The sequence below is a fragment of the Octopus bimaculoides genome, chromosome 5 (genome assembly GCF_046866305.1).
Source record: "Octopus bimaculoides isolate indiv1 chromosome 5, ASM4686630v1, whole genome shotgun sequence".
In the NCBI taxonomy this organism is placed as follows: domain Eukaryota; kingdom Metazoa; phylum Mollusca; class Cephalopoda; order Octopoda; family Octopodidae; genus Octopus; species Octopus bimaculoides.
Genome location: NC_142932.1, coordinates 89,193,453 through 89,218,270, shown reverse-complemented (window position 1 = coordinate 89,218,270; position 24,818 = coordinate 89,193,453). Strand labels below are relative to the sequence as shown.

The 24,818-nt window shown below is 34.2% G+C and overlaps 2 protein-coding genes across 21 annotated transcripts in view; one reads left to right on the top strand and one right to left on the bottom strand.

The window, feature by feature from the left end:
• Positions 1-16,672, bottom strand: part of LOC106869124 (sorbin and SH3 domain-containing protein 1) — a 487,488-nt gene extending 470,816 nt beyond the window's left edge. For 10 of the 20 annotated variants that reach the window (XM_089352580.1, XM_089352586.1, XM_089352599.1 and 7 more), the window contains exon 1: positions 16,129-16,313. The gene's annotated coding sequence lies outside the window, so the exon portion shown is untranslated. Of the gene's footprint in view, positions 1-16,128 lie in introns of all 20 variants that reach the window. The other 10 variants (XM_089352574.1, XM_089352578.1, XM_089352606.1 and 7 more) reach the window with 7 other exon arrangements.
• Positions 16,673-16,697: 25 nt separating this feature from the next.
• Positions 16,698-24,818, top strand: part of LOC106869143 (rap1 GTPase-GDP dissociation stimulator 1-B) — a 95,634-nt gene continuing 87,513 nt past the window's right edge. The window contains exon 1 of the mRNA XM_014914719.3: positions 16,698-16,947. Coding sequence (XP_014770205.2) covers positions 16,935-16,947 — 13 coding nt within the window. The 5' untranslated portion in view covers positions 16,698-16,934. The remainder of the gene's footprint in view (positions 16,948-24,818) is intronic.

Genomic DNA, 24,818 nt, shown 5'->3' with positions numbered 1-24,818 from the left:
TTTTTTTCCTTTAATAATATAACTGCAGGGGTGAAAATTAGCTTCAATACAAAATCATGTTTGTTACATAAAAAGCAAATAGATTCCAGTATAAAAGAAATGAAGCACTCCAGCATCATATGACATTAATAGGTTTATTACCACAATTGAAATATATCAAAATAGATATTTAAAAATGGAAAGTTTTTGTGAGCAATATAGATATATAAATTCACTTTATTGTTCAGTTTCATAATACACAGAAACATAACGGTAGTTAAGCAAAACAGAACGTATTTATTTTGAACGCTGTAAACATTTGCATCCAGATGTGGTCAGATGTGAGGATGCTAGGTCTCGCAGATACAAGATCAAGATGAGTGGTGATAGGCTTTATGATAAACCTGCACAACCCATGCCATAAAGTAAAAATCATTATGAAGATAATAATGATGATCTACCAATGCCATGTTCCCGGAAATAGGACTGTCACAAGATACATAGACAATGAAAAGCAAAAAATACTTGAGAAGAAGCAATCAGAAGCAGTGATGAATTAAGTAGAAGAGATGTTTTTGTTATCATTTAGCCCCAGAGGAGGTTTGACCTATAAGCAAAGGCATTTTGAGTTTAATTTTGCTCATGGAAAGGTGTTCTCAATATAGAGTTATCTTAACCATGAGTCAGCAGTGTGTTTGTCACTTGAAAAGTTGGATATGTAATTGTACAACATAACATCATTAAAAAGAAAGCCATCAGAGAGAGAGAGAGATAATAGTCACAAGACAGCCTTGAGAAGAAAAGTATGGAAGCTGAAAGATCCTTCAGGCAGAGATAGGTTCAAAGTAGTAGGTGACATGTATGATATGAAGGAGAATATAGAGCTTAGAAGATAACTGGGAGTTTCTACAAATGAACCTGCTGTGAGCCACAGACTAGATCAGTAGATGGAGCAAAGTTCCAGACAGACAGAAAATGACATTGTAATTGAATAATACAGTTTTGTTGTTGGCACTCCGTCGCTTACGACGTCGAGGGTTCCAGTTGATCCGATCAACGGAACAGCCTGCTCGTGAAATTAACGTGCAAGTGGCTGAGCACTCCACAGATACGTGTACCCTTAACATAGTTCTCGGGGATATTCAGCATGACACAGTGTGACAAGGCTGGCCCTTTGAATTACAGACACAACAGAAACAGGAAGTAAGAGTGAGAGAAAGTTGTGGTGAAAGAGTACAGCAGGGTTCGCCACCATCCCCTGCCGGAGCTTCGTGGAGCTTTAGGTGTTTTCGATCAATAAACACCCACAACGCCCGGTCTGGGAATCGAAACCGCGATCTTATGACCGCAAGTTCGCTGCCCTAACCACTGGGCCATTGCGCCTTCACGAATAATACAGTATGTAGAACCATAAAATGCAAGAGACAAGGATGGAAAGAGTGAGAAAAAGTAGAGAGCAGTAACAATATTAATTAACTGGAAAAGAAATTAGATATCAGGTACACTTAGCAAGGAGAAAACATCAAAGCAAGAGACAGTAAGATATCTTGTGAGTATCAAAGACATATTTTAGATTGCAAAGCAGGATATCAGTATGAATCAGGATGTTGTTGCATAGCTGTGTGGTAAGAAGTTTGTTTCCCAACCACATGGTTTTGGGTTCAGTCCTACTGAATGGCACTTTGGGGAAGTGTTTTCTACTACAGCCTCAAGCCAACCAAGGTCTTGTGAGTGGATTTGGTAGATGGAAACTGAAAAGAAATCTGTTGTATATGAGTGTGTATGTATGTCTGTGTCTGTATTTGTCACCCACCAATGTATGACAACCAGTGTTGGTGTGTTGATGTCCCCATATCTTAGCAGTTAGGAAAAAGAGACCGATAGAAAAAGTACCAGGCTTTAAAAAAACTAAGTTCTGGGATAGATTCTTTTAACTAAAAATTCTTCAAAGTGGTGCTCCAGCATGGCCACAATCTAATGACTGAAACAAAAGAAAAAAATAGCAGCATATTCACCCTCTCTAAAGCCAAGAAGACTGAGGTATAAAAATATTGCAAAGGTTACTGAGTACAAGAAGGGTCATCAAGGACATGAAAAATATTTAGCAAAGTAGGACATTTATTAGTGATGTGCATGATCAATCATGTAGTAGAGCAGCTATATTACCCTCAACTACTATAGGAACAAAGGTGATGCTCTAGAAAGGAGCTATGAGAGAAGTATCAAACTTATGGACCATATTATGAAAATAATGGAGAGAGTTGTAACATAGCTAATTAGCAAGAGAATTAATGTAGATAAGATGCAATTCAGATTTGTGCTAGAACAGGAAACACCAATGTCATCTTCTTAGACAACTACAGGAGCAGCTTTTAGCTAATAGCAAGTCACTACCTAAAAGTTGTTCACCTGGTGAAGGCTTTTGACAGGGTTCCATTCTGTGGTCTGATGGTCACTAAGAAACTAGATTTACATGAATGGTTCATAATAGCTGAGCAAGCTCTGTATAGCAGTGGTTTCAGTAGATGAAAACTAGTAATGAAATCAACTAGGAATTTAGTGTACATGTAGGTGTCTATCAGGGCTTGGTTCTTAACTCCTTCCTGTTTATCATAGTTCTCTAGGCCATAAGTTGACTATGAAAATTCTTGTATGCTATCGGTCAAGTTCTCATGGCCAAATCACTCAAAGTATAAGAGGGAGAGTTCCAAACATGGAAGTAGAGCCTAGAATCAAGAGTTATAAAAGTAAATCTAACAAACAAAAAAGTTTTAGCGAACTAGAAAGAACACAAGACTACGGCCAACTAGTAAGTGGCCATTCATGCTCAATATGCAGAAAAGGTCTAGATAGGAACTCTATGGTATGTACTCTACATAAACTATGATATACAAGAGATACAATGGACTCAGACAAACTAACAGAGAAGAAATTTGCATGCAGCAGATGCATAGAAGTAGCTGAATTGTTTCAAATACCCAGAGTGTTTGGGCTAAATTTGATGATTTTTCTGTATCCTTTTTTCAGGAACAGCTTGACACACTGGAAAACAATTAACAGTGTTGGAGAACAAAGATTAAAGTTGAAGTTGAGAAAAAGTTAGCTGACATCTGAATATCGGAAAAGAGTTACCTGGATTATGATGATTCACACCAGGTATCAAAATGCTAACATCCTGATTACTGCTCAATGCCCTGTGAACACCATAAAGTTGCAAGACATAACCTGGACAACTGCATTGGAGCCAATGAAATTGTAGCCAGTAGAAAGGGACATAGCAGGCATTCTGACTGCATCTACATTCTAGAATTCATTTCCACATCTTTGAACAGGGCTTCAGACTCAATTCAGACAGTTATGTGAAGCTGTTGGAGACAGTGGTCAAACCCTGGCTAGAGAGGGCTGGTAGGCCATATGTGTGGCAGCAGGATTCAGCTTCTTGCCAGACCTCTGGAAAGAGTCAGAAGTGGTTGTTGGAGAATCTCTACAACTTCACCAGCCCCAATTTCTGGTCTCCTTATTTCCCCAATTGTAATTCCATGAATTACTATGTGTGTGGTTGAGAAATATATCAACTGCTCTACCTTGCAACACCAAGGTCAAGCTAGTGGCCAAGATCAAGGAGGTGTTTGAAGATCTTCCCAGGGATACCATGAGGGATGCATGCACCAGGTTTTGAAACTGTTGTGGAAACAGAGTGGCTACTTTAAGTAAACTGTTATCTCCCAGTCATAATCTAGTTGATATTTTTTTTTTTTCAAAATATTTTCATTTTTCGATAGAATATTGCGTTTTCTTTTCTTTTTATGCAAACTGTCAAATTTAGCCTGAACACCCTCTAGTTGACATCTGTTATCTAGGTGACCTAATTAGTGTAAGCGAATGTTCTGGAAGCATAGTAGCCAGAATAAGAACAAACTGCAGAAAATTCTGAGACTTAGTGTTTCTATTGGTAATATGAGATTCTGTCTCTGAGTGAAGGGCAGATTACAATGTGATTGTGTACAAATTGCAAAGCTGATGATAGCATGACTTGGACAGTGAACATGGAAGATTGTGTAAAGGCTGGAAAGAAATAAGGCAAGCATGCCCTACCATATGTATAATATTAGTGTAAATGAACGATAGAGTGATAAAGCAGAATTGATCTGAGAAAAACTAAGTATAAGGGGAATCAGCTGTAGTGTGCAAGAAAGAAAACTGTACTGGTATGGTTATATGACTGATAACAGTTGGGTAAATAAATGCCAAGCAATCCAAATTAGAGGAACCTGTTCAAAAAAAGACAATAGACTGGAAAAAGTAGACAAGGCAAGAGAACAAGTGGTGAGACAATATGCTGAAAAAGATCCATCCAAACCAGACAAACAGAAAAACAGGCACAAAATGATGATTATGATAATGATTCATACACAAATCTTTGTACTGAGCCAAAAATATTAGCTAAAATGTACTTAAAAGCATTTTTGTTGTTATCGACTTTTTAACTCCAAAGTATCTTGTTAGCATAATAATAAGAGAAGATTATGTCATTACAAAACAATGATTATTCATTGTGACACCACTACAAGGTGAACGCTGAAGTGAAATATTGATTGTTGAACTTTAGTTTTCATTAGTATATAAAAAAAAGTTTGTGCGTGTGTGCAAGCATGAAAAGAAGGGAACAGGGCAGAGAACAAAACAGAGACACCTTTTGGCATTTTATAATTTTCTTACTCTAAAGAACATTGTCGTGAATTTCTGAAAACAAAGATCAAAATATCTATGAATAAAAAATGGGGCCCTTTTGTGTGACAGCAGGAATTTTAAAATCTTTTTTATCTTTTACTCATTTCAGTCGGGGGGGGGGGGGGGTGACTCCTGTTGTACTCTTTCGCCCCAACTTTCTCTCACTTTTTCTTCCTGTTTCTTGAGTAACGCTGCGATGGACTGGTGCCCCGTACAGCTGGGAGGGGGGCATAAGCCATAGAACTTGGGCCCATGAGCCTGGCTAGGCTTTAAAAAGGGGCGCATAAAAATAAAAAAATGATTAATATAGATTTCACAGCATTAAGAAGCTGGCAGATAACTACCTTCTACTCCACGCAATGAAAAGATACTGTTCTAGTTCAAGTAATATTTCCAGATCATCAGTTCCTTGTTCTTGACAGTTATTAGAATTATATAGACTCAAATTTTCTGCTCAGAAATGCAACAAGATGCATGCAATTAATTCGAACTTAATCCATCAACAGACAGTTAGATCAGTATAAACACATTTAATGTGGCAACAGCAAAATCTAAACAGAAACAGTAATGCAAAACACAGGCTTCACTATTCTTGCCAAAGTAGTGATCCCTAAAGAAAGATGTATACAATATTGTACATATGTAACATGATTTAAAAATTAAATTTCTAAGATTAATTAACTCAAAGATACCATCAGCAATAAAAAAAAATTTAAAAGAAAGAGTTAGTGCTAACATAGTGAGCACAATTAGAAATACTTATGTGATAAGAAAAAGAAAAATATCAGCCCAATAACAAATCATTTCAACAAGTACTGTTTCAATCTTACTAGATCTCAGCATATTTGATGAAAATAGTGATGGAAGAACATCAAAGCAAGAGTAATAGAGTTGAAATGTCTTTAGTATGGTGGTTATATGTTTGAATATACCATGGAGATGAAACATTTGTTTTATGTATTTTGGAACAACACGCTGAAATTCATTTCGAGTTTTCATTAATGAGAGTGTTTTTGTGCAAATAATATTTTGTTACTACTGCATATAAACAAGGTTTTCTATTACCATAAGATTTTGCTCTGTTGATGATGTTGCATTTTATATCATACAGTCAAAGCCCACATATAAGAGAGGATAATGTAATGATCTTCCTTCTCTTTGTGTTATAAAATATAAGAGTACATTTGTTGTAGCGCACATATATATATATATATATATATATATATATTCATATATTAATCAAAATAAACAGCATTAAAGATCCATTACAGTCAGGCTGTAATGGAACTACAATACTGTATACCTTGGTTAATATACCACTCTATCAACAAATATACGAGTGCATATATTTTATGACTTAGGGATTTCTAATATGTATGTCTTGCTGAGCTGTGGGATTTTATTATGCATTCATATATTAAATCTTTCTCTAGCTATTTAGAGTCAACTGAACAATTCATTTGATTATAATTGCATTTACAGTTAGTTTGATTTGTTCATTTCAGAGATATTTGTAAAGGCAAATATTTGAACAATTTAGTAAGAAAATTTACAGTACTTTATTAAACATTTTATCATATTTATGGAGTGAGTGGAAATGCTTAAAGATTAATTTGGAGAGTTGAGCAACTGGAGTCATTATTCCTTTCTTGAATATGGAATTATACCAAATTATATTTCATTTCCTATTTTGACAGCTGTTAATAACTTTGTTTTCTTCAATAGGTTCAGCCTCCTATGAGAAAAAAAACACAATTCATGTATTTACACCCCTAGACAATGCTCAATGGACCAGTCCACATACTTGTAAATATGTAAAAATAAGTTACACTTCACTGATCTTTGTGCTCAAATTAGCCCTGTTGTTTTAATTCTATCATGGTGACCGCAAAAGTGGATTCCATTTAATGCTGATGATCACAAATTACAATATTATAATATTCTCTATTCAAATAGGATACAACCTACTGATACCCCTATCAGTGGTATTGCACTGCGTCCATAGCCAAGATACTTAATATTCATTCAAGAGTCCACTTCATCCAACTGCAAATAAGTTATTGTTTATCTCTCTATCAGTCCTGACTGATCAGAGTTAATTAGCATGCAGGTTGGTGTCCATCAGACTGCAATCTGCAAAAAGGTAGTACCACAAGGTGGTAGAGCTCATTGAGGTAGGTAGCTACAGTATCATAAATCTAATGAATGTTTAGTGAACTTGCAATACTGTTAGGATAACTTGGAGATGGATGAGCTCTGCCAAACTAACTTGTCTTACTTTGCATATTTAGTCCAGGTCAGCTCTGATTGAGTAGATCTATGTTCAGAAGTGTTCCAGTCATAACTATTGAGTCTCTTTACCATGCTTGTATAGCTTTCTTTTTCTAAGTTGGTAGGGTAGGTATAACACGAGAGAGATTTAGTTGCTGTTTGTAGCACACAGGTTCCATGAAATCTTCAGCAGTGACTTAATGGAAGTCACCATCAGCAGTGAAAAGGTTATTTTAAGGTTAGATATTGCTTAGGTTGGGGCTGATGAATATTACCTATCTAATCCTTTGCTTTAAAAAAATTATAAGATTAATGAAAGAAATAGGATGCAAGGCATTGAATCCTCACCTTGGGAAGACCTTACAATTTACCTCTCTCTTCACCATAGAAAAAGAGAACTGCCTCAGGATGTAACAGTATTTATTATTGCAATACACACCATTAGATACACAATCTTTACATTCATTACCAATAGGTTGATTTCTGAACATCTAGATGACTGTTCAAAGGGTTATCATATATGATTCTGAGTGATAAAGATTACCATTAACTAATAAACTTTTACTCCTGACTCATTCATGTTCACAAGTAAAATCTTTACAAATATGTTCATTCAGAAATATATCCATTCAGGCATGTATAAACAGTCACCAAAAGAGGTGCGTGTTACATTCATAAATATCCAAGCCTACTTTATAAATACAATAAGGGAACCATGTCCACATCAATGAACTTGAACGCACACACTTCTCACTTATGAATGCAATAAAATGTACCATTATTTGGTTTTGAATGAAGGTAACGTTTATAGAGTTCATATAAAATGCTTGCATAGTAATTTGTGTGTCATATAAAAAAAAGAAAACTATGATTGTGACTTGGAGGGGGTTTTATTTAAAAACATTGTAAAAATAAGCAAACACATGTCATACAGTTCTGAAATACAAGTCACAATATATAAGTAATTCCAAAAGACATCTATTGTTTATATATACACACATATATATAAGGGAGTTGGGATAAAAAAAATTTCCATATCATCTAAGAAAATGTTTTAAAGAACTTATGAAAACAATTGATAGAGAAGATAAACCTTCAGTTTGAGATTTCTGGAAGAAGCTTAACATAACCGATGCTGCAAATAACACAGCTAAATCATGGAATGAAGTGAAACCCTCATCTTTGAATGGTACTTGGGAAAATATATAGCCAAACTGTATTGTAAAATTTGCAAGTTTTCCACAAGCAGAAACTCTAGAAATTTGGAATTATATTGTGACACTTACAAATGCTATAGGGTTTGAAGAAGTCAAAGAGGATGATGTGGTTGTCCCATAGAGGAAGCATATATAAGGAATGTATACTGTTAGAACAAAAACAAGCTGAGAACACAGATTAGAGGATAAAAATTTCAGCAACTACACTTAAATTGACTGCAAAGTATTTTGTTAAGGGTCTGACACTTATAGAAGAAGGTCTGCAAATATTTGCTCACTGCAACCATAATCATGAATGTAATAAAAAATTACAAAAAGTTTATAATGAGCTGTTTTCACACTGAGCTGTACAAAGAGATGATGCACCATAAACATCAAACAATTTTGAAAAAAGTCTTTGCTCCACGGATGTTAATGATGAACTATAAGATAGGAGATAGCACCTTTCATCATCCCAGTAACTCCCCACTATCACCATTCTTCTCACAGTGGTCAACATCATTCATTGAACAATTTACAATATTATAATTCTGATTTATTCCATAATATATTTCTCTTCAAATATTTTTTATGTACACTGTATTGTGTATGTGTAAAAATTTGTTCATACATAAAAATGGTAGTTTTGCTTATTTTTGACTTCTTCCTTTCATAAAAATCTGTCTGAATGCATCATCACTTTGTAACATGAAAATCATCAGAAAATTTATTTTATGTCACAGCCAGTTTTCAAGAATGCATTATTACCATAATGCATGATTCCTGTCATAACTGTGTGACAAATAATCACATGAAATTTTGAGTAATAGTTTTCGAATTTTTTTCAGCTTTTCATTAGTCGATGTATGAGTGTTCTCTACTTTCTGGTTGAACAACCACATAGATGATTTGTTTATAGTGATTAAATGTTTGTGTTCACATAAGCTCCATCCACTCCCTCCATCAAACTGACATTACCTGTACAGGTGCACCACATGCCACATGTTAGATGACGAAAAGATTACAGAGTAATGTGAAATGAAATGTTTTGCTCACAATGCAATGCCTGGTCTGGGAATCAAAACCACAAAGCTATGCACCTTCACAAAATAGTATATATCATCATTTAATGTCCATTTTCCATGCTGGCATGGGTTGGACAGTTTGACAAAAGTTGACCAGCCAGGGAGCTGTCCAGACTTCAATTGTCTGTTGTGGCATGGTTTCTTTGGCTAGATGCCCTTCCTAATGCTAGCAACTTTATAGAGTGTGTTGGGTGCTTTTTACATTCCACTGGCACAAGTGCTTTTTATGTGGCACTGGCACCTGTAAAGGACAAGCCTGTATGTATGGATGACAACAATTTTTAGTTAGCTGATGTGTCTTTTCAAGTACAGGCAGACCCCATGTTTATGAATTAATTCATCCCTGACTAGATTCTCATCCATAAACAATGAATATACCTTTAATTGATTCCCACTAAAGAAGTTGATTTTTAAACTTTCTAAGATTGAAAAAGAAAAGGTTAAGATAAAAATAGCAATATTCAAGAGTATAATTTTTTATTAAATCACAAACTATAGAATGAAAAAATAGAAAAACCTATAAAACAAAAAAATTCAACTCATGAAATTTAATTTGTATCCATCAGGTCTGCTGTCACTGGAGCCCCTTGAGCACATATCAATTCCATTTGTTGAGTTTCTTCTTGTTTTAATGTTTGGTCCACATTAGTTTTCTTCATTAAAAAATTATCTAAAGTTGTTTGTTGAAAAGATTTCTACTTCATTTCATGGTAGATTTCATGATCAACAAGCATGACCTCTCATTAAATTTGCAGCAACAGTTGAGCTTCTTTCAAAATCGGCATCTTGCTGCTCAAAGATTTCAATTGCTTTTTCGACGTGAAGAAATGCTTCGTTTAGCTTCTTTGCAGAGAAGCATCTTTCAGGCAATTCTTCACTTTCTTCTTCTTCACATTCAAACTTTTCCATTTCTGCAATTCTTTATTTGTACTTCATCACTGTCAGCATAAAGGGCTTCTCCTGGAGAAAGATTATTTGGAAGACCATTACATACCAGCTGCAATCCACAATTCATACAGTTTATTAACATCTGGTACCACAACAAATGCATGAAGAAAGCAAGTTCCTTCACACGTGGTACAGAAAGGTACAAATACTGTGATTGTCGCAAACGAAAGCAAAAGCTGGATGGTCGGTTTTGATCAATTGTTCCCGTCAATGGACAATTGTCAACCCGCTGGGTAGGAATCAAGTTGAGGTTAGGCAATGACAACTGCAGTGTCAGGGTAGAGAAACGTGAACTTCAAACGCATAGAGCCGAGATGATGATTGAAGTAAACTGGTGATCAGGCAGAAAAAGTAACCCATCAAACCAACTTCCTTATTGAGGTGGTGAGTGGTGTGTATTGAACTCCTAATGAACATATAACAAATGCCACATATTTGTTTAAATAATTAAAATCACCAGTCACATGCCATGTATGAGTTTTATGTAGACTCGTCCAGTTTTTCTTATATATATTGTGATTAAAATAAACAGGGACATGGGGCCTGGGTAACCATCATTTCATCTCTTTCATTATATAATTCATTTTTCATTCGATTTTTACCCTACTTTGTAATATCCTGTACTGTCCCCTTTTGTTTAGTCCCTTTGTGGATAATAATAAATCAACAGTTGATTCCATCATGTGTTACAGTTAGTTATATATTTATTATCAAAAGTCTATTGGTGTTAAATTACCGTTGATTTTTGTCGCAGGTTTTCCCTTTTGCAACTACCTTTATTGGTAAACTGTTTGAGAACCGTTAGTGTTTTTCCACACATTGTTGGCCTTCACAGGTTTGTTTCCCTTTGTTTTCCCCTGTTTAGGGGCAAATTGTTCATATTTTGTGTAGGGTGTGCCTACACAAAATGGAAGACAATATGTACAAGCTCTGGAAGAGCAACAGAAACTCGGAGTACACCAGCAATTCACGAGAAAGCACTGAAGGATATGCAGCCGCTGCAAGAAGAGTTTGGAACGTTATAACAACAAACTGGAAGCCATAAAGAAATTTCAAACAATACTCCGGGGCAGAGAGCTAACATAAGGTTAACTCCTGCCAAGGAGGTAATTGAGGAAATGAAGAGGAAAACAGTTTTTTATAGGACACTATCGCTGAAGACTAAAAAGATAGAAATAGCATCCATAGAAGAGGCAGAGAAGGCATTGAAGCTTATGTTCAAGCTAGTTTCCGTGAGACGCAGAAGGAAATATAGTCCTGTGGAGGCTTAGTTTATAGCTGAGAGTGATGCCAGAGTTGACTCAGCAATCACCCTGCAGACCAATGAACTGGCTCTTTTGTCAGCAAAAGAACAACAGAAACAACAGTAGAAGGGTTCACACCGGAAATTAAACCAACATGGCTCCTGGCAGCTACTTTCACCAACATAAAGGAGGAGGTGACACTTTGGGAGTTTGAGGAGAGAAGTGTCCAGAATTGGTGTGGCAGTGACTAATGAGCAACGATTCAAACCACACCAGCAGACATTGACGTTATGCCGGAATTCGTGATTTAACGAAGTTAAAAGTCACTGTACGGAGCAGAATTCCAAAGTGCGTCGGGTGCGGACAGAAGGGGCACATAAGAAAAACGTGCCCCCAGGCCCTACAACCTGAAGCACAGGGAGAAAGTCAGAAGGCCAGTGTGCAGCTGGAGAAAGTTGAAGAGGAGGTCCCAGGGGAGGAGAAGAAGCAGGAGGAGGTGATGGTGGAAAGAGAAATGGTCACGACAAAGGATGACACCGTTAACATCAACGTCTACAGACGTAAGTGGCGGTGAATGGGAAGTTGCTGGGAGAAAGAGAAAGAAAAGCGCTCGTTCTCTCCCTCCCAACAAACAAAAAAGTTAAAAACAAGAATACACAAACAAGAACACACAAGCTGGCAGAATCGTTAGCACGCCGGGCGAAATGCCTAGCGGTATTTCGTCTGCCGTTACGTTCTGAGTTCAAATTCCGCCCAGGTCGACTTTGCCTTTCATCCTTTCGGAGTCGATAAATTAAGTACCAGTTACGCACTGAGGTCGATGTTATCGACTTAATCCCTTTGTCTGTCCTTGTTTGTCCCCTCTATGTTTAGCCCCTTGTGGGCAATAAAGAAATGAGAACACACAAGAACAATTAACTAGAGACAAATGAAAATTCCCCCAAAAGAAAAGAAACGATTAAAACTGCAGTGACTTCGCCAAGCAAAGAAAAAAAGAAAATAACTTTTTGAAAATTTATGTACGTTGTAAAAAATGTTCAATGATGTTACCTGGGTCGGGATACCAGGGTAACCATCATTTCATCTTTTTCATTATATAACCATTCATTTTTCATTCTGTTTATATCCCACCCCACTTTGTAATGTCCTGTACTGTCCCCTCTTTGTTTATTCCCTTCGTGGATAATAAAGAATCAACAGTTGATTCCATTGCTTCAGGGTCACACGGTTGATGTTGTTACCCCTTCTCATACATTCTGCTTCCGCTACGACGAGATAGAAATTCGCAGTTTACGGCTATTTGACCCTTGTTCCTATACCAGTGCTTATGAAATAAGCAAATTACAAAACTTGACGAATTTACATGATAGGGGTCGATAATTTATCAACGATTCCATGAAAGAATCAACATCAGAAGTTTGCGACCTCCTGGCGCACGCTCACACACAGTGAAGCTTATCTTTATAAATGCATGCAGCTTTAACATCAATTTACGAATTACTATGTACGTGGAAGCTACAGGAATTATCAAAATAGACAACTTGACCTGCCTGATTATCAAGTACCACTTGATAATCAGGATAATTTTCAATCATCTACCTCGTATACATATGTTAGTTAATTCAAAACAGTGAGTAAGAACCAAAGAAATTTTGCTTCAATCGCGTTTAACTTCAAGAAAAAATAACCAAACTCCAAAACTGAACGGAATCTAAAATTAATTTTTTCTTCAGTCTAACAGTAAAAATCAAAACAATAAACTGATATTTCAAATTGTTGTAGAATGTTTAAGATCTATATATGAAAGAAAATATAATTATTTACTTGACTTTAATTTCATAGCTATACGTTTTTATGAGTACATCAGCATGTGTGTGTCTAAGTTTTTTCCTTATAGAAGAAGATTAAGTGATGGGGGGAAAAAATCAATTTTACTGGTAAACGTAGTAATCAGTTATTTTCTTAAAATGTTGACAAACATAATTCATTTGGGTAGATAATGTTATAAAATATTACTTTAAAAATGGATCCCTACTATTTAAACATTTTTGAAGTCTTGATGGGGTAAATTCTTAAGGAGCTTCAGTTTAAAAAAATATTTTCGATATCTTGACAGATTATTTCATTCTTTAAAAATGTGCTATAAGGGATTCAACATGATTAGCTTTTTGACCAAGCACAAGGCCTTATTTTCATTCATACGAGTTACAATCGATCAAATTAAGGTAAGTACCTAAAAGGTATGTACTTAATTAATCTGGTGGGAGTGATGCAACTAAATATTCAGTTTTAACTTTAGTACACAAGAGAACAATCTATTTGATTAACCTTAGTACTTGATTTTATTTTTATTGACCTCATAAAGCTAAAAACGACGTCGAAGGGATCTGAACAAGAGATGTAATTAAACACATCCAAGAATTTTTACCCGATACTATACCGATTTTGATACGCCACGGCCAGCAAGAAGTTAATATAGAGGGAACTTTCGGAGTAGCTATCCCACATAATTCAGGTTTTTCGGGGAATGAGAAGATTCTAAGACTTTTTGAGATGCGTGACATTAAAAACATTTAGGAAATCGGGTGGGGGGGGGGGGGGGTCAGAGAAACTTTGACTTATGTAGGACAACTGAAAGTCCGCCAATACAGGTATTGATTTCTTTTGGATAGGCACAAACCTTCAGTTTTCTAAGGGTAGAAAAATAAAATGCTATGACTTACATGCTTTTCCAAAATAGGTCTTAACAACGTGAAATGAAAGGGAACGAATACCGGAGCATTCATACATTTATCATTATAGTTCTGCTTGCCTCATTTTCCCCCTATATATATAAATAATATATATAGAGAGAGAGATAGAGAGGGGGGTATGTTTATGGGTTATATATATATATATATATATATATATATATATATATATATACACACACACACAAACAAACATTCTTTTTTTCCCTCTATACCCCAAAACTGAAATTCCTAGCAGCAGACTAGACCCATCGAGTTTTTTTTCCCCCTTATGCTGTTTGTAGCATCACATGAATTATATCTGAAAGGATTAAAATGACTGTACTAAATGAATGGAAAGTTAAAAGATAAATGGCACACACACACACATACGATTATTCTTTTAACTTTCCATATATATGTGAAAAGTTAACAGAAAGCTATGAAAGTTATATATATATAAATTATCTTTTCACATATACATAATTATCTGTTAACTTTAAATATATATAATTATTAACTTTATATATATAATTATCCGCTAACTTTATATAACTGTTAACTTTATATATACAATTATTTGTTAACTTTAGACATACAATTATCTGTTAACCTTTTATATATATTATGGGAGAGGAATCAAATTTGGAAAATAATTTAACTTTTCAACGAATCCAGGAATTTGTGCGTGTGCGCGTAAAGTTTTGGATTGTTATTTTTCGTTTATACTCACAATATTACCAAATATTATCCAGAGTGAAATAACGATATAGCATTGCCCTGTATAAAGTAGTTTTTCACTATCCTGTTTATTGAAGCCTTACCTCGCCCCTTTCTACATCGTTGTAAGAAAATTGTCAGCCACAGGTGCTGGGAGGTTTCAGAAAAGTAGGTAAGGTAATGGAGACGAGATATATATATATTAACAGCTACATTTGATAAATATGCTTTAACTCAGACAAACCAATTCAACAATAAGTAACTACATTTGAAGTGAGTGGAGTTTTGTATTGATTTCTCAGGAATAAAGAAACAAGGCCGCCACTTCTGTTTTCTCTTTATATAACGAAAGGAGGGAATGAAATTGATTGAAATTGTCAAAGTAATATGACTGGTGGTTATAACTACATCAATGCACGGGGTTTGGGGGAAATGCTTCTCAGAATGTAGAGGGTTAGCAAGAGTATATTTAGTGCATTACTTGTAATTTCATAGACACCCAGATGGAATTTTCTCTCAGAATGTAGAAGATTAGCAACAGTAATAATATTCAGGATATTACTGATCGTTATTTAATCTATTCACTACAATGTGATTCTTCTCAGAATATAGATAATCAACTGTGTATTCACTGGTTATTTCATACACCCACCTTAGTAGAATTTCCTCTCTAAATGTAGAAGGTTAATCAAAGTAAATATTGCTGGCGGTTACTTCACGAACTACTCGATAAAAATTTCTTCAGAATGAAGAGGGTTAATCATAGTAATAATCAATATCTTACTGATCGACTTCATCCACATCCAGAAAAGATTTCAACTTGGAAAACAGGCAAAACACTAAATACAAATACTTGAACATGTGAACAGAAATATCAATTTTTGTTTGGAAAAGGAGAAGACAGAAAAAAAAAGTTTATTATTTTTGTTTCTTTTTGCTTTTCGCATCTTTAAAGAAAAATAATCAAAATCGGTGAATAACTGATATTCATTCAGCTTCATAGATAAACCGCAGAATAATGAAAGAAAACCAAAAAGAAAAAAACTTTATTCCATTTTCGTTTTCTTTAAAAGAACATAGCACACAAATTGTTAGAAGCTTCTTTTATTTTACCTTGTTTCAAAAGAAAAGTCTGTTTTGTTTTTCTTCTCTTAAAGAGAAATTAGAAGAAAAAAAATTTGAATGATATAGAAAGTAAAATAAAAGAAATTAAAAGAAGTTTTACCTTAACTTTGGGCAAAAAAGAAAATATTTTCGGTTGACGTTTGTTTTTTAGGGGGTTATCTCTCTCTCTTTTTCCAGTATATATGAATGAATTTTCGAAAGAAGTAATCAACGTGGAAAACAACCCGGCAAAACTACAATAAACATGCTTCCCTTATCCCGCCATGAGCTGGACTAAACAGTGTCAACTAGGAGAAATGTTAGTTATGGTCGTCTGCATCAAAATTTTGTGTTCGGCGAGCAACTGGTTAAGTTTGTCTGCCTTAATCAAAGCTAACCCTACCAGCGATATCTAATAACCAAATTTCATTCAATTTTGTTCTTCTTTTATTATCTTTTTCTTTAATTTTTCTCTTTTTTTAAAGTTTTATATTTATATTAAATTTATACTGATTCCTTCTTTCAGTTTCCGACTCTCCTTTAGAGTCGCAAATCCCCAGGTGGTTGTTTTTGCAAAGCAACAATGACAGAATTTAAAACAATTTTTTCGAAAAATCATCATTAAAATAACTTTTATTACGCAAACTTTAACAAACTGTCTGAAATGAAGAAAAAAGTTGCAAGGACTTCAGTGCAAGTTTGCGGAAGAATCAGGCGTATGAATACAAATCTCTGTATATGTAATATGTGTGTGTTGCGGTAAAGTATTTTGCTTCCGGTATTCACATGTCAACTTGTTCATCAGATTCTGAAATACTTAATACCTTGCATGTCTCTGAAGTTGAACCTATTATTTAGTTAATTTGTTTACCAATAAGACATTTGATTTATCTGTCTGCTTCAGGAACACATGATCATTAGTATACAATGGAAGAAGTGGGTAAGTCGAGTCTTATCTAAATACAGTTTCAATTTTTTTCCTCTCTACATAGTGTCTTTTGCTTCCATAGGTAACGATATCGGATTGATTACTACAAATATAATGATTTTGACACAAGATTATCAATTTTAGGGAAAGGTATAATAATTTAAATTGACCTAGTATTTGCCTCTTATTTAATCGAAGAGTAGATGAAAGATAAAGGCGATTTTGATAGAATGTGCTATTAGTTAATAAAGATATATTGCATCACCAAAGACATAGTCTTCGGTCTTACTTCTGCGATCTTCCTAGTAATAAATATCACTTGTCAGTTTCTTACGAACCCCTATTTAATAGTAATTAGATATCAAATGCTTTTTTTTTTTATTTCAATGCTATTATTTTTGTACGTTTTGTTTTGTCAGACCCTGAAAAAAGATATTGCGATTGAGAGTTATCAATCACCTCAGCTGGGGTATTAATGAATGATAAAAAAAAATTAATTAATAGCTTTCGTTAAGATAAGGTAGGTGGCTAAAGAAACCAGCATCCTTAAAAGACACGCCTTCTTTTAAAGAAAACGATTGTATTTCAAGGTACAAGTGGTTGAAGAAAATAACAGGACATCAGCTGTATTGAAAACAATTCGTTCTATTAACATTCTATGTTATGTTGTAACTTTCATTATATGCCTTAAAAGAATATCTTTTTATTTTAAATTTCATAATTTTGATTACATTAAGGGGGTTTTGATGTTGGTTTTGGTTTACTTGTTTGTTAAATTTATTTTAAATCCTTATCCAGTCATACTTTACTATTGGCGGGAGATGATGTGAAATCCAAAATTACGAGTTTTTTTTACTTCATTATTGTTCTTATCACATGGTGAAATACCAATTAGTTTCATTAATTATAGATTTGATTGAGAAGTTTATTACCTATTTTTTCAATGTATTAGTTTTCCGAAAGGGAAAACAAAAATGATACTCTCAGAGAATGTTGAAGATGAGTTAACAGTCTTGAATAGAGCGCTACCGAATCCAAAAATCAAGTCTTCAGCAACATTATAGGTAGAGAGGGAGAGAGAGAGAAAAAAGAAAGAAAATCTAGATTTCAAATTCAGTCCTTTGAATAGTTTACCAAGTAAAACAGAAAATTAATGTATGATAGTCAATGCCAGTAATAGCAATCAATTTATCGTCATTCATTCATTCGTTCATTCATTTGAGAGACAACTGCTAAAAAAAAAAAAAAGAAGCCGTTTCTGGCTTGTTCTTATTCATTCAGAATTTATTGTAGCTTGAAAACTACAGTATTTCTAATATCACTATATAATAACCCTGAGCCCAATAACAAAACTATATAATAATGAGGATAATAAATTCGGGAATATTCTACCGACGTGTTATCTCTACAAGTCTCCACCGGACTTTCGAACGAACCCTCCAAATTTCTTCATTCTTCAAGTTCTCTCTTCCTTTTTCATTATTAGTTTTATTCATTATTTACATTGTGTGTTGTTGCATAGTCCCAAGTGCACCTATAACCAAATTTTCTCCAGTCATGTTCACCCTGTCTTTTATTCTTCAAACATACTGTGCCTATCACTACATTAACTATTATATGCGCCCTTCTTTTTCTTAGCACGATAGGACATGATTTTTTTTTTTTTTAATGAGATTTAGTGCTGTTTCTAACAGGTTTAGGGACCTTGTATTGTAGAAGCTCCCTCATTGGTTCGTGTGCGTGTGTGCGTGCGCGCTCGTGTACATTCTTTTTAATGTTTTCCATGTAAAACTGTTTCTATCGCTTCAGTCATTTATTTTTCATAAGTATTGTTACGTGTTCTTTTTCATGCTCTCATTGCAATTAAAGAAATCCTTTGCCTGGCATATCGCTGGAGTCGAGAAAATTAGATACCAGTCTTGCATTCAGATTCAAAATCTATATCTTTCTCTTATAAATTTTCGAGATAATGGCAAGAAAAATTTCGATTAAAAGAAATATCTATCTAAACGGTAGAGCACTGGATTATATATTTACTATCGAAACTGTAAATTCGAGAAGGAAAACGCTTCTTTCTCGGACGAAGAAGTCAGACCGAGACGTTAAATTTCTCATCTTCACAACAAGCTAGTTTATCCCATTCAATGAATTTTAATACATGATAAACTGTTCGGTTTCATCCCTCTATTGTTTGAGTTCAAATCCTACTGGAATCGACTTTTTATTTCACTTCTAGGGCCAATCAAATAGGTAACAGTCCCGTGTACTAAATACCAATTCAGTTAACTACGCTCACACCCCTTGGGAATTTACGACTTGCCACTATAAGGAATCCCTATTATCAGTTATTACTATTGCAGTAGGCATGAATATCATAACTTCTGGTTTATGACGTCTGTTCTAATAAATCTGAAGTTTTATTGCTACGTTTAAAAAAATTTATAAGAATTGATTCCCTATGGCTAAGACGAGTAATAATTAGTGAAAGACCTGAATATATTTCTGGTACGTTTAGTTTCAGGTCATCACTGACTGAGCAAGTGTGTTCCCGTTTTTTTAAGAGTATCAGAGACTACGTTTTTCTAATACATCCTTTCTTTTTTTTTTTTAACAATTTCTAGCAGGTTTAGTGACCACGTTGAAGTTCCCCATTGAACACCTAGAGATTTTAACCAAAATATAGAGAGGTCAAACTAAATACCATGTGACATCTAATTTAACGCTGTTGTTTCTATCACTGCTCATTAAAACTTATGTAAGAAATCATGTTGAGCCACCAACCCTGATTCAGCAAGGATATTGATTGTCCTCTCTTTTTAGTCTTTGCTAAGACTACAGTGTTCTTTGCGAGTTTTCCTGATGGCAAGAGGTAATCTAATAGACGACTCGTTGCTATTTCTAGCAGATTGAGTAATCATATATTGGTTTCCTTGTCTGCTCATCATTATTGTTGTTGATCCCTGTGCTGTCTTCCTTTGAGCAGGAAGAGCAAGCAATATTTCTCTGCCTGGTGCCATGAATAAACAATTTTATAAGGAACAGCATTGAAAGATCACCACCTATGTGGCTAAGTTTTGATTTGAGTAATGAAGGATTGTGTTTACTGTCCAGTGGATTTGTTGAAAAGTAGATGAGACAGGTAAGAATGGCCTTTGCAAATGAGCCTAGTTAGCATGCACTTGTAGGCCTGAGAAGAAAGGTGCAAGAAGACACCCTTGGCAGTTTAGGGTAATGTTGAGTCTGTGGGGTTCCTAGATTGGCTCTAGGTGGCTGTCCTTTTTATTGGGGCATCTCATTTCATTCCTTTTGTATATTTTGTTTTCAGTGTTTTCACAAGTGATCCTGTGCAGACTTCCTGCAATTAGAAGAAAAAAAATTTCCTTATAATGTCCCTCATTAATTATACTTCTAGCAACAGTGAGCTGCTGGCAGAATCACTAGAACATTGGGGAAAATGCATTACAATGTTTCTGCTTTTTTTCTTCACATTGAGTTCAGTTCCTTCCACTTCAGCTTTGCTTTTCATTCCTCTAAGGTCAATAAAATAAAGTAGCAGTTAAGTGTCAAGGCTGGTATACTCAGCAAAAAAACTGCCCACAAAATTACTGACATTGTTTCTAATACCTAGCAGGATTTCTTTGGTTTTACATTCTGAAGTCAACTTTGTCTTTCATCCTTTCAGGGTCAGTAGAATAAGTACCAGTAGAGTACTGTGGTCAATGTAATCAACTGCCCACCTTTGTAAACAATTTCAGGTCTTGGCCCTATAGTTGAAAGAATTGTGACTAGTATAGTTATTGTATGGATTGTTACTGTTTATATTTTCTGCTGCATTGCTTGGAATTCTGAAACCTTAATAAATACAACCTTGATAGTAATCCCTAGATAACCGCATAGATGATGTATAAAAGTGTATTTGTTTTTTATTATATTATGTGTAAAATGTACAAGTGTGTATTACTATTTACAGGCATATACATGTATGTATAATGGTTATGTGTGTGTATGTGTGATATATATGCATTTATGTGTGTATATATTTATCTGTATGTAAATATATATGCATATGTATGTACATATATACAATACATGCAGTCATGTATAATATGGGCATTAATCTGCATGTGCACATATGCATGCATATATATAAGTATATGCATATATAAGTGTATGCATGTATATATATATATATATATATATATGCATTAGTCTTATAAAAATAATTTGTTTCTAATCCCAAAATGATGTAATGTACCAAGGAATATTTTTTAATTCAATATATGAGACTTTATACATGCTCACACACACACACACACATGCACATTTTATCATTTTGTTAAGGCCCAAAACAGTTAATAACTCTTCTCCAGATGAATGTACACTATCACCATAGGTTAATTTCTTCCCTTTTATGAAACTGCGGACTGCCACATGCCTGCTCCAATTTTCTCTGTATACATATATATGTGAAAATCTCTACATATTGTATATCAAACATCTGAAAAGTAACAGGAAATTTTGTCAGCATTTATACTTTACATCCAGCTAAATACCACCACTACCACTACTTCAAAAAATTATGCAGTTTGTGTAAACAATTTTCATATTATCAAAAAATAAAACTCAGCAGAAACAAGTATAATAATAGCATATCACTAAAGGTTTCATTTTGTTTTCCATATCATATGTTTTTGTCTTTTGATAAAAACATTGATCTTATGTAATCTTTTAATGTACCTGATGATATTTGTAGGCATGGCTGTGTGGTAAGAAGTTTGCTTCCTAACCACATGGTTCTGGGTTCAGCCCCATTGCATGGTACTTTGGGCAAGTGTCTTCTATTATAGCCTCGGGCTGACCAAAGCCTTATAAGGGGATTTGGTAGATGGAAACTTAGCAGTTCGGCAAAAGAGACTGATAGAATAAAAGTATTATTATAGTTACAATAAATGTATTATTAATTACACTGAAAATATAAAAAATGAGTCTAATTTAATGTGCTAATAATTTTAATGAACTAAGTATTATAACATTGATGTGATGCTTACTGTATACCTACTTTTGCACACACCACCTGTATGTGTGTATATAGATATACACACACACACACACATATATACATATATGTATACACACACACATATATACACACACACACATGTATGCATATATACACACACACACACACATATATATATAAGCTCTCCTCTAACATTCTAAATGTAAAATCATGTTTTACTACCAAATCATCTCACTAATTAATTAGAATTATAATTCTCACAAGTTCTCATTATCAGATCTCATGTCATAAACCTCCATTTTTGCATACATATATATTCATGTGTATAGACACTCACACATTCATACTTATATTAACAAGCTTAGATTTTTGGTGCACAGTACAGCGCATGTATTTTGCACACATATATACACATGGATATATATATATATATATATATATATATATATATATATACACACACACACACACACACACACACACACAAAACCATTATCACCTATTTACTTCATTGTATACCTTCCACAGATCACAAATTACTCAGACACCCAATAATGCACTTAAATATAAATCATACCGTACACACACTACATACATGCCTGATATCACATATGCACACACCATATTGCAATGCATTTGCACACATTCACACAAAGTTATATAACCTGATACTACATTTGTAAACACTATATTTTCCATACTTAATACCATGACATGTTGACACAGACACAGTGTATTTATACACTGAATAGCACTACATTGCATTAATATACATACATATACAACACAACACACTCACAAACCTCATATTACACACACAGTGCATACTACAAACACACACATAGTGTGATATACATGAATACAGGGGAAAATATTGAATACTTTTGACATCTTTATCATATGAATGGTTATAATTAAATAAGAGCAGCACACATCACTTCTATAACCAACCCTATCCACTACCTTGACACCTCCCCCACCTCAGCTGATATCGTTTCCAATATTGGAATGATAATACGAAGCTTAGAAATATGACCGTGAATAACAAGAACGAAGATGTAGCATCTGAATAACATTTTTAGGTATTCTGCAAAAAAAAATATTTTTAAAATAACATTAAGAAAAAAAGTAACTGAAAATGTAACTTCAAAAACAAAGATGATTTTAAAATGGTTGCCTAGAAATGTCTAGTTTACATGTTTTTAATCATTTTTTTTTTTTTTAAATTATATTTTACATAATAAGCAATTTCTACTGAGATATATATTTTTAAATAACCAATTTCCTGAAATAAGGAATCATATCTTATTTTGTAAAGTAAATAATTTTTAAAATGAAAAACTAGCACAAACATACTATCTTAAAGGTATCCAGAGTGACAATCATCTAACACACATAGTGTATCATTGTGGAACCAGGTTTCTCATTGATTTAACCCTTTAGCATTCAGATTACTCTGTCAAGTGTAATACTTATTCCTTCACATTGATTTGAATTAGTCATGCATTATCTTGTAGCTTTGAAATTTTAACGACATGAGTATTTATTTTTGGAATAATATTGAAAGGTAAGTGTGAGAGGCCAGATTTGGTTAGTTTGAACATAAAACACAGAAAGTTTTGGCCAGATATAACCAGGTTAATTGCTAAAGGATTAAATAGAGTTTGTCTGGAAACTAGTGGAAGGATGTAAATGTGATGTTATCTGTGTATGAAATTATATTTTGTGAAGGTGGAAAGGTCATGTAGGCATAGCCCTTTTTATCTGTAAAAAAGAGTGGAACAGTGGAAGACTTCCTGTGGTACTCCATTCAGAAAACTGCTGGTTCTGGGAATGTTTCTCTTGTACACTGTTTATTTGGTGACCTGGTTGACAAAATTTTGTGTTACTTCTTAAGGTGGTATTGAATATTTTTGTATGAGTTTGATAGCAAGGAATGAAGTCAAAAGCCTTGATTATTGCTAAAATGGTGTGGTTGGAGTTATTGTTGAAGTCATCTTGTATTTTCTGTTTTAGACTTGAGAATATTGTGGTGGCTGTGTGTGATAATCTGAATCTAGATTGGGACTTTGAGAGTAAGATTGTGTGAGTGATGTCAAGGATTAGCCTTTCTGGAATTTTTGAATGTGTATATAAGAGAGTGGTAAGATTGTATGTTACTTCATTTAAGATTTTGTTGGATTTCAAATTTGTAATTTTGCCCAACTCCCAGTCTAGTTATTTGACACTTTTGATAAGAGTAGTTGTTAGTCATAGATGTTGAGTGCACAATTTCTTCAAGACTTATGTATTTGAGATGTATGTTTGTAATCTTGTCTAGCTTTAAAGCCTTTGAATTTTTAGATTTCTGTATTCTTATTTAAATCCCTGAAAGGAAGGAAAGGGTCAAAATTATGATATAGATGGATAGTGTATATTTTCATTTTGTGTTATCTTCTTTGTGGAATTTTTGGTAGCTGAGTTTCTAAAAATGCCTGATAAGGGTGTTTGCCTGGTGTTACAGTATGGGTATATTATTTGAGATTATTATTGTAATATGAGATGTGGTGTCATACCAACTTAAAGGATGGGCACACTGGGCAGTTGCTTGGAGCCCTCAGAGTGTAGAGGCCCAATTCTATATATGTATACTGTGGCTTGTTATCAATGAATAAGTACTATAGAGACCAGTATATTGATTTTAAGCTCAGGGGCCAATAATTCTGCTAAGATGGCTCTAATGTAACCATTGTTTTGTTGATGAGGGAGGCAATTATCCCATGCAGTGTTTTACTGGTAGTTTTGTCATTTATATTGAATACAAATATTTGCCAGATTTTTTATTATTTCCTTGTTTAGTAGTTTGATGCTGAGTTTTACATTG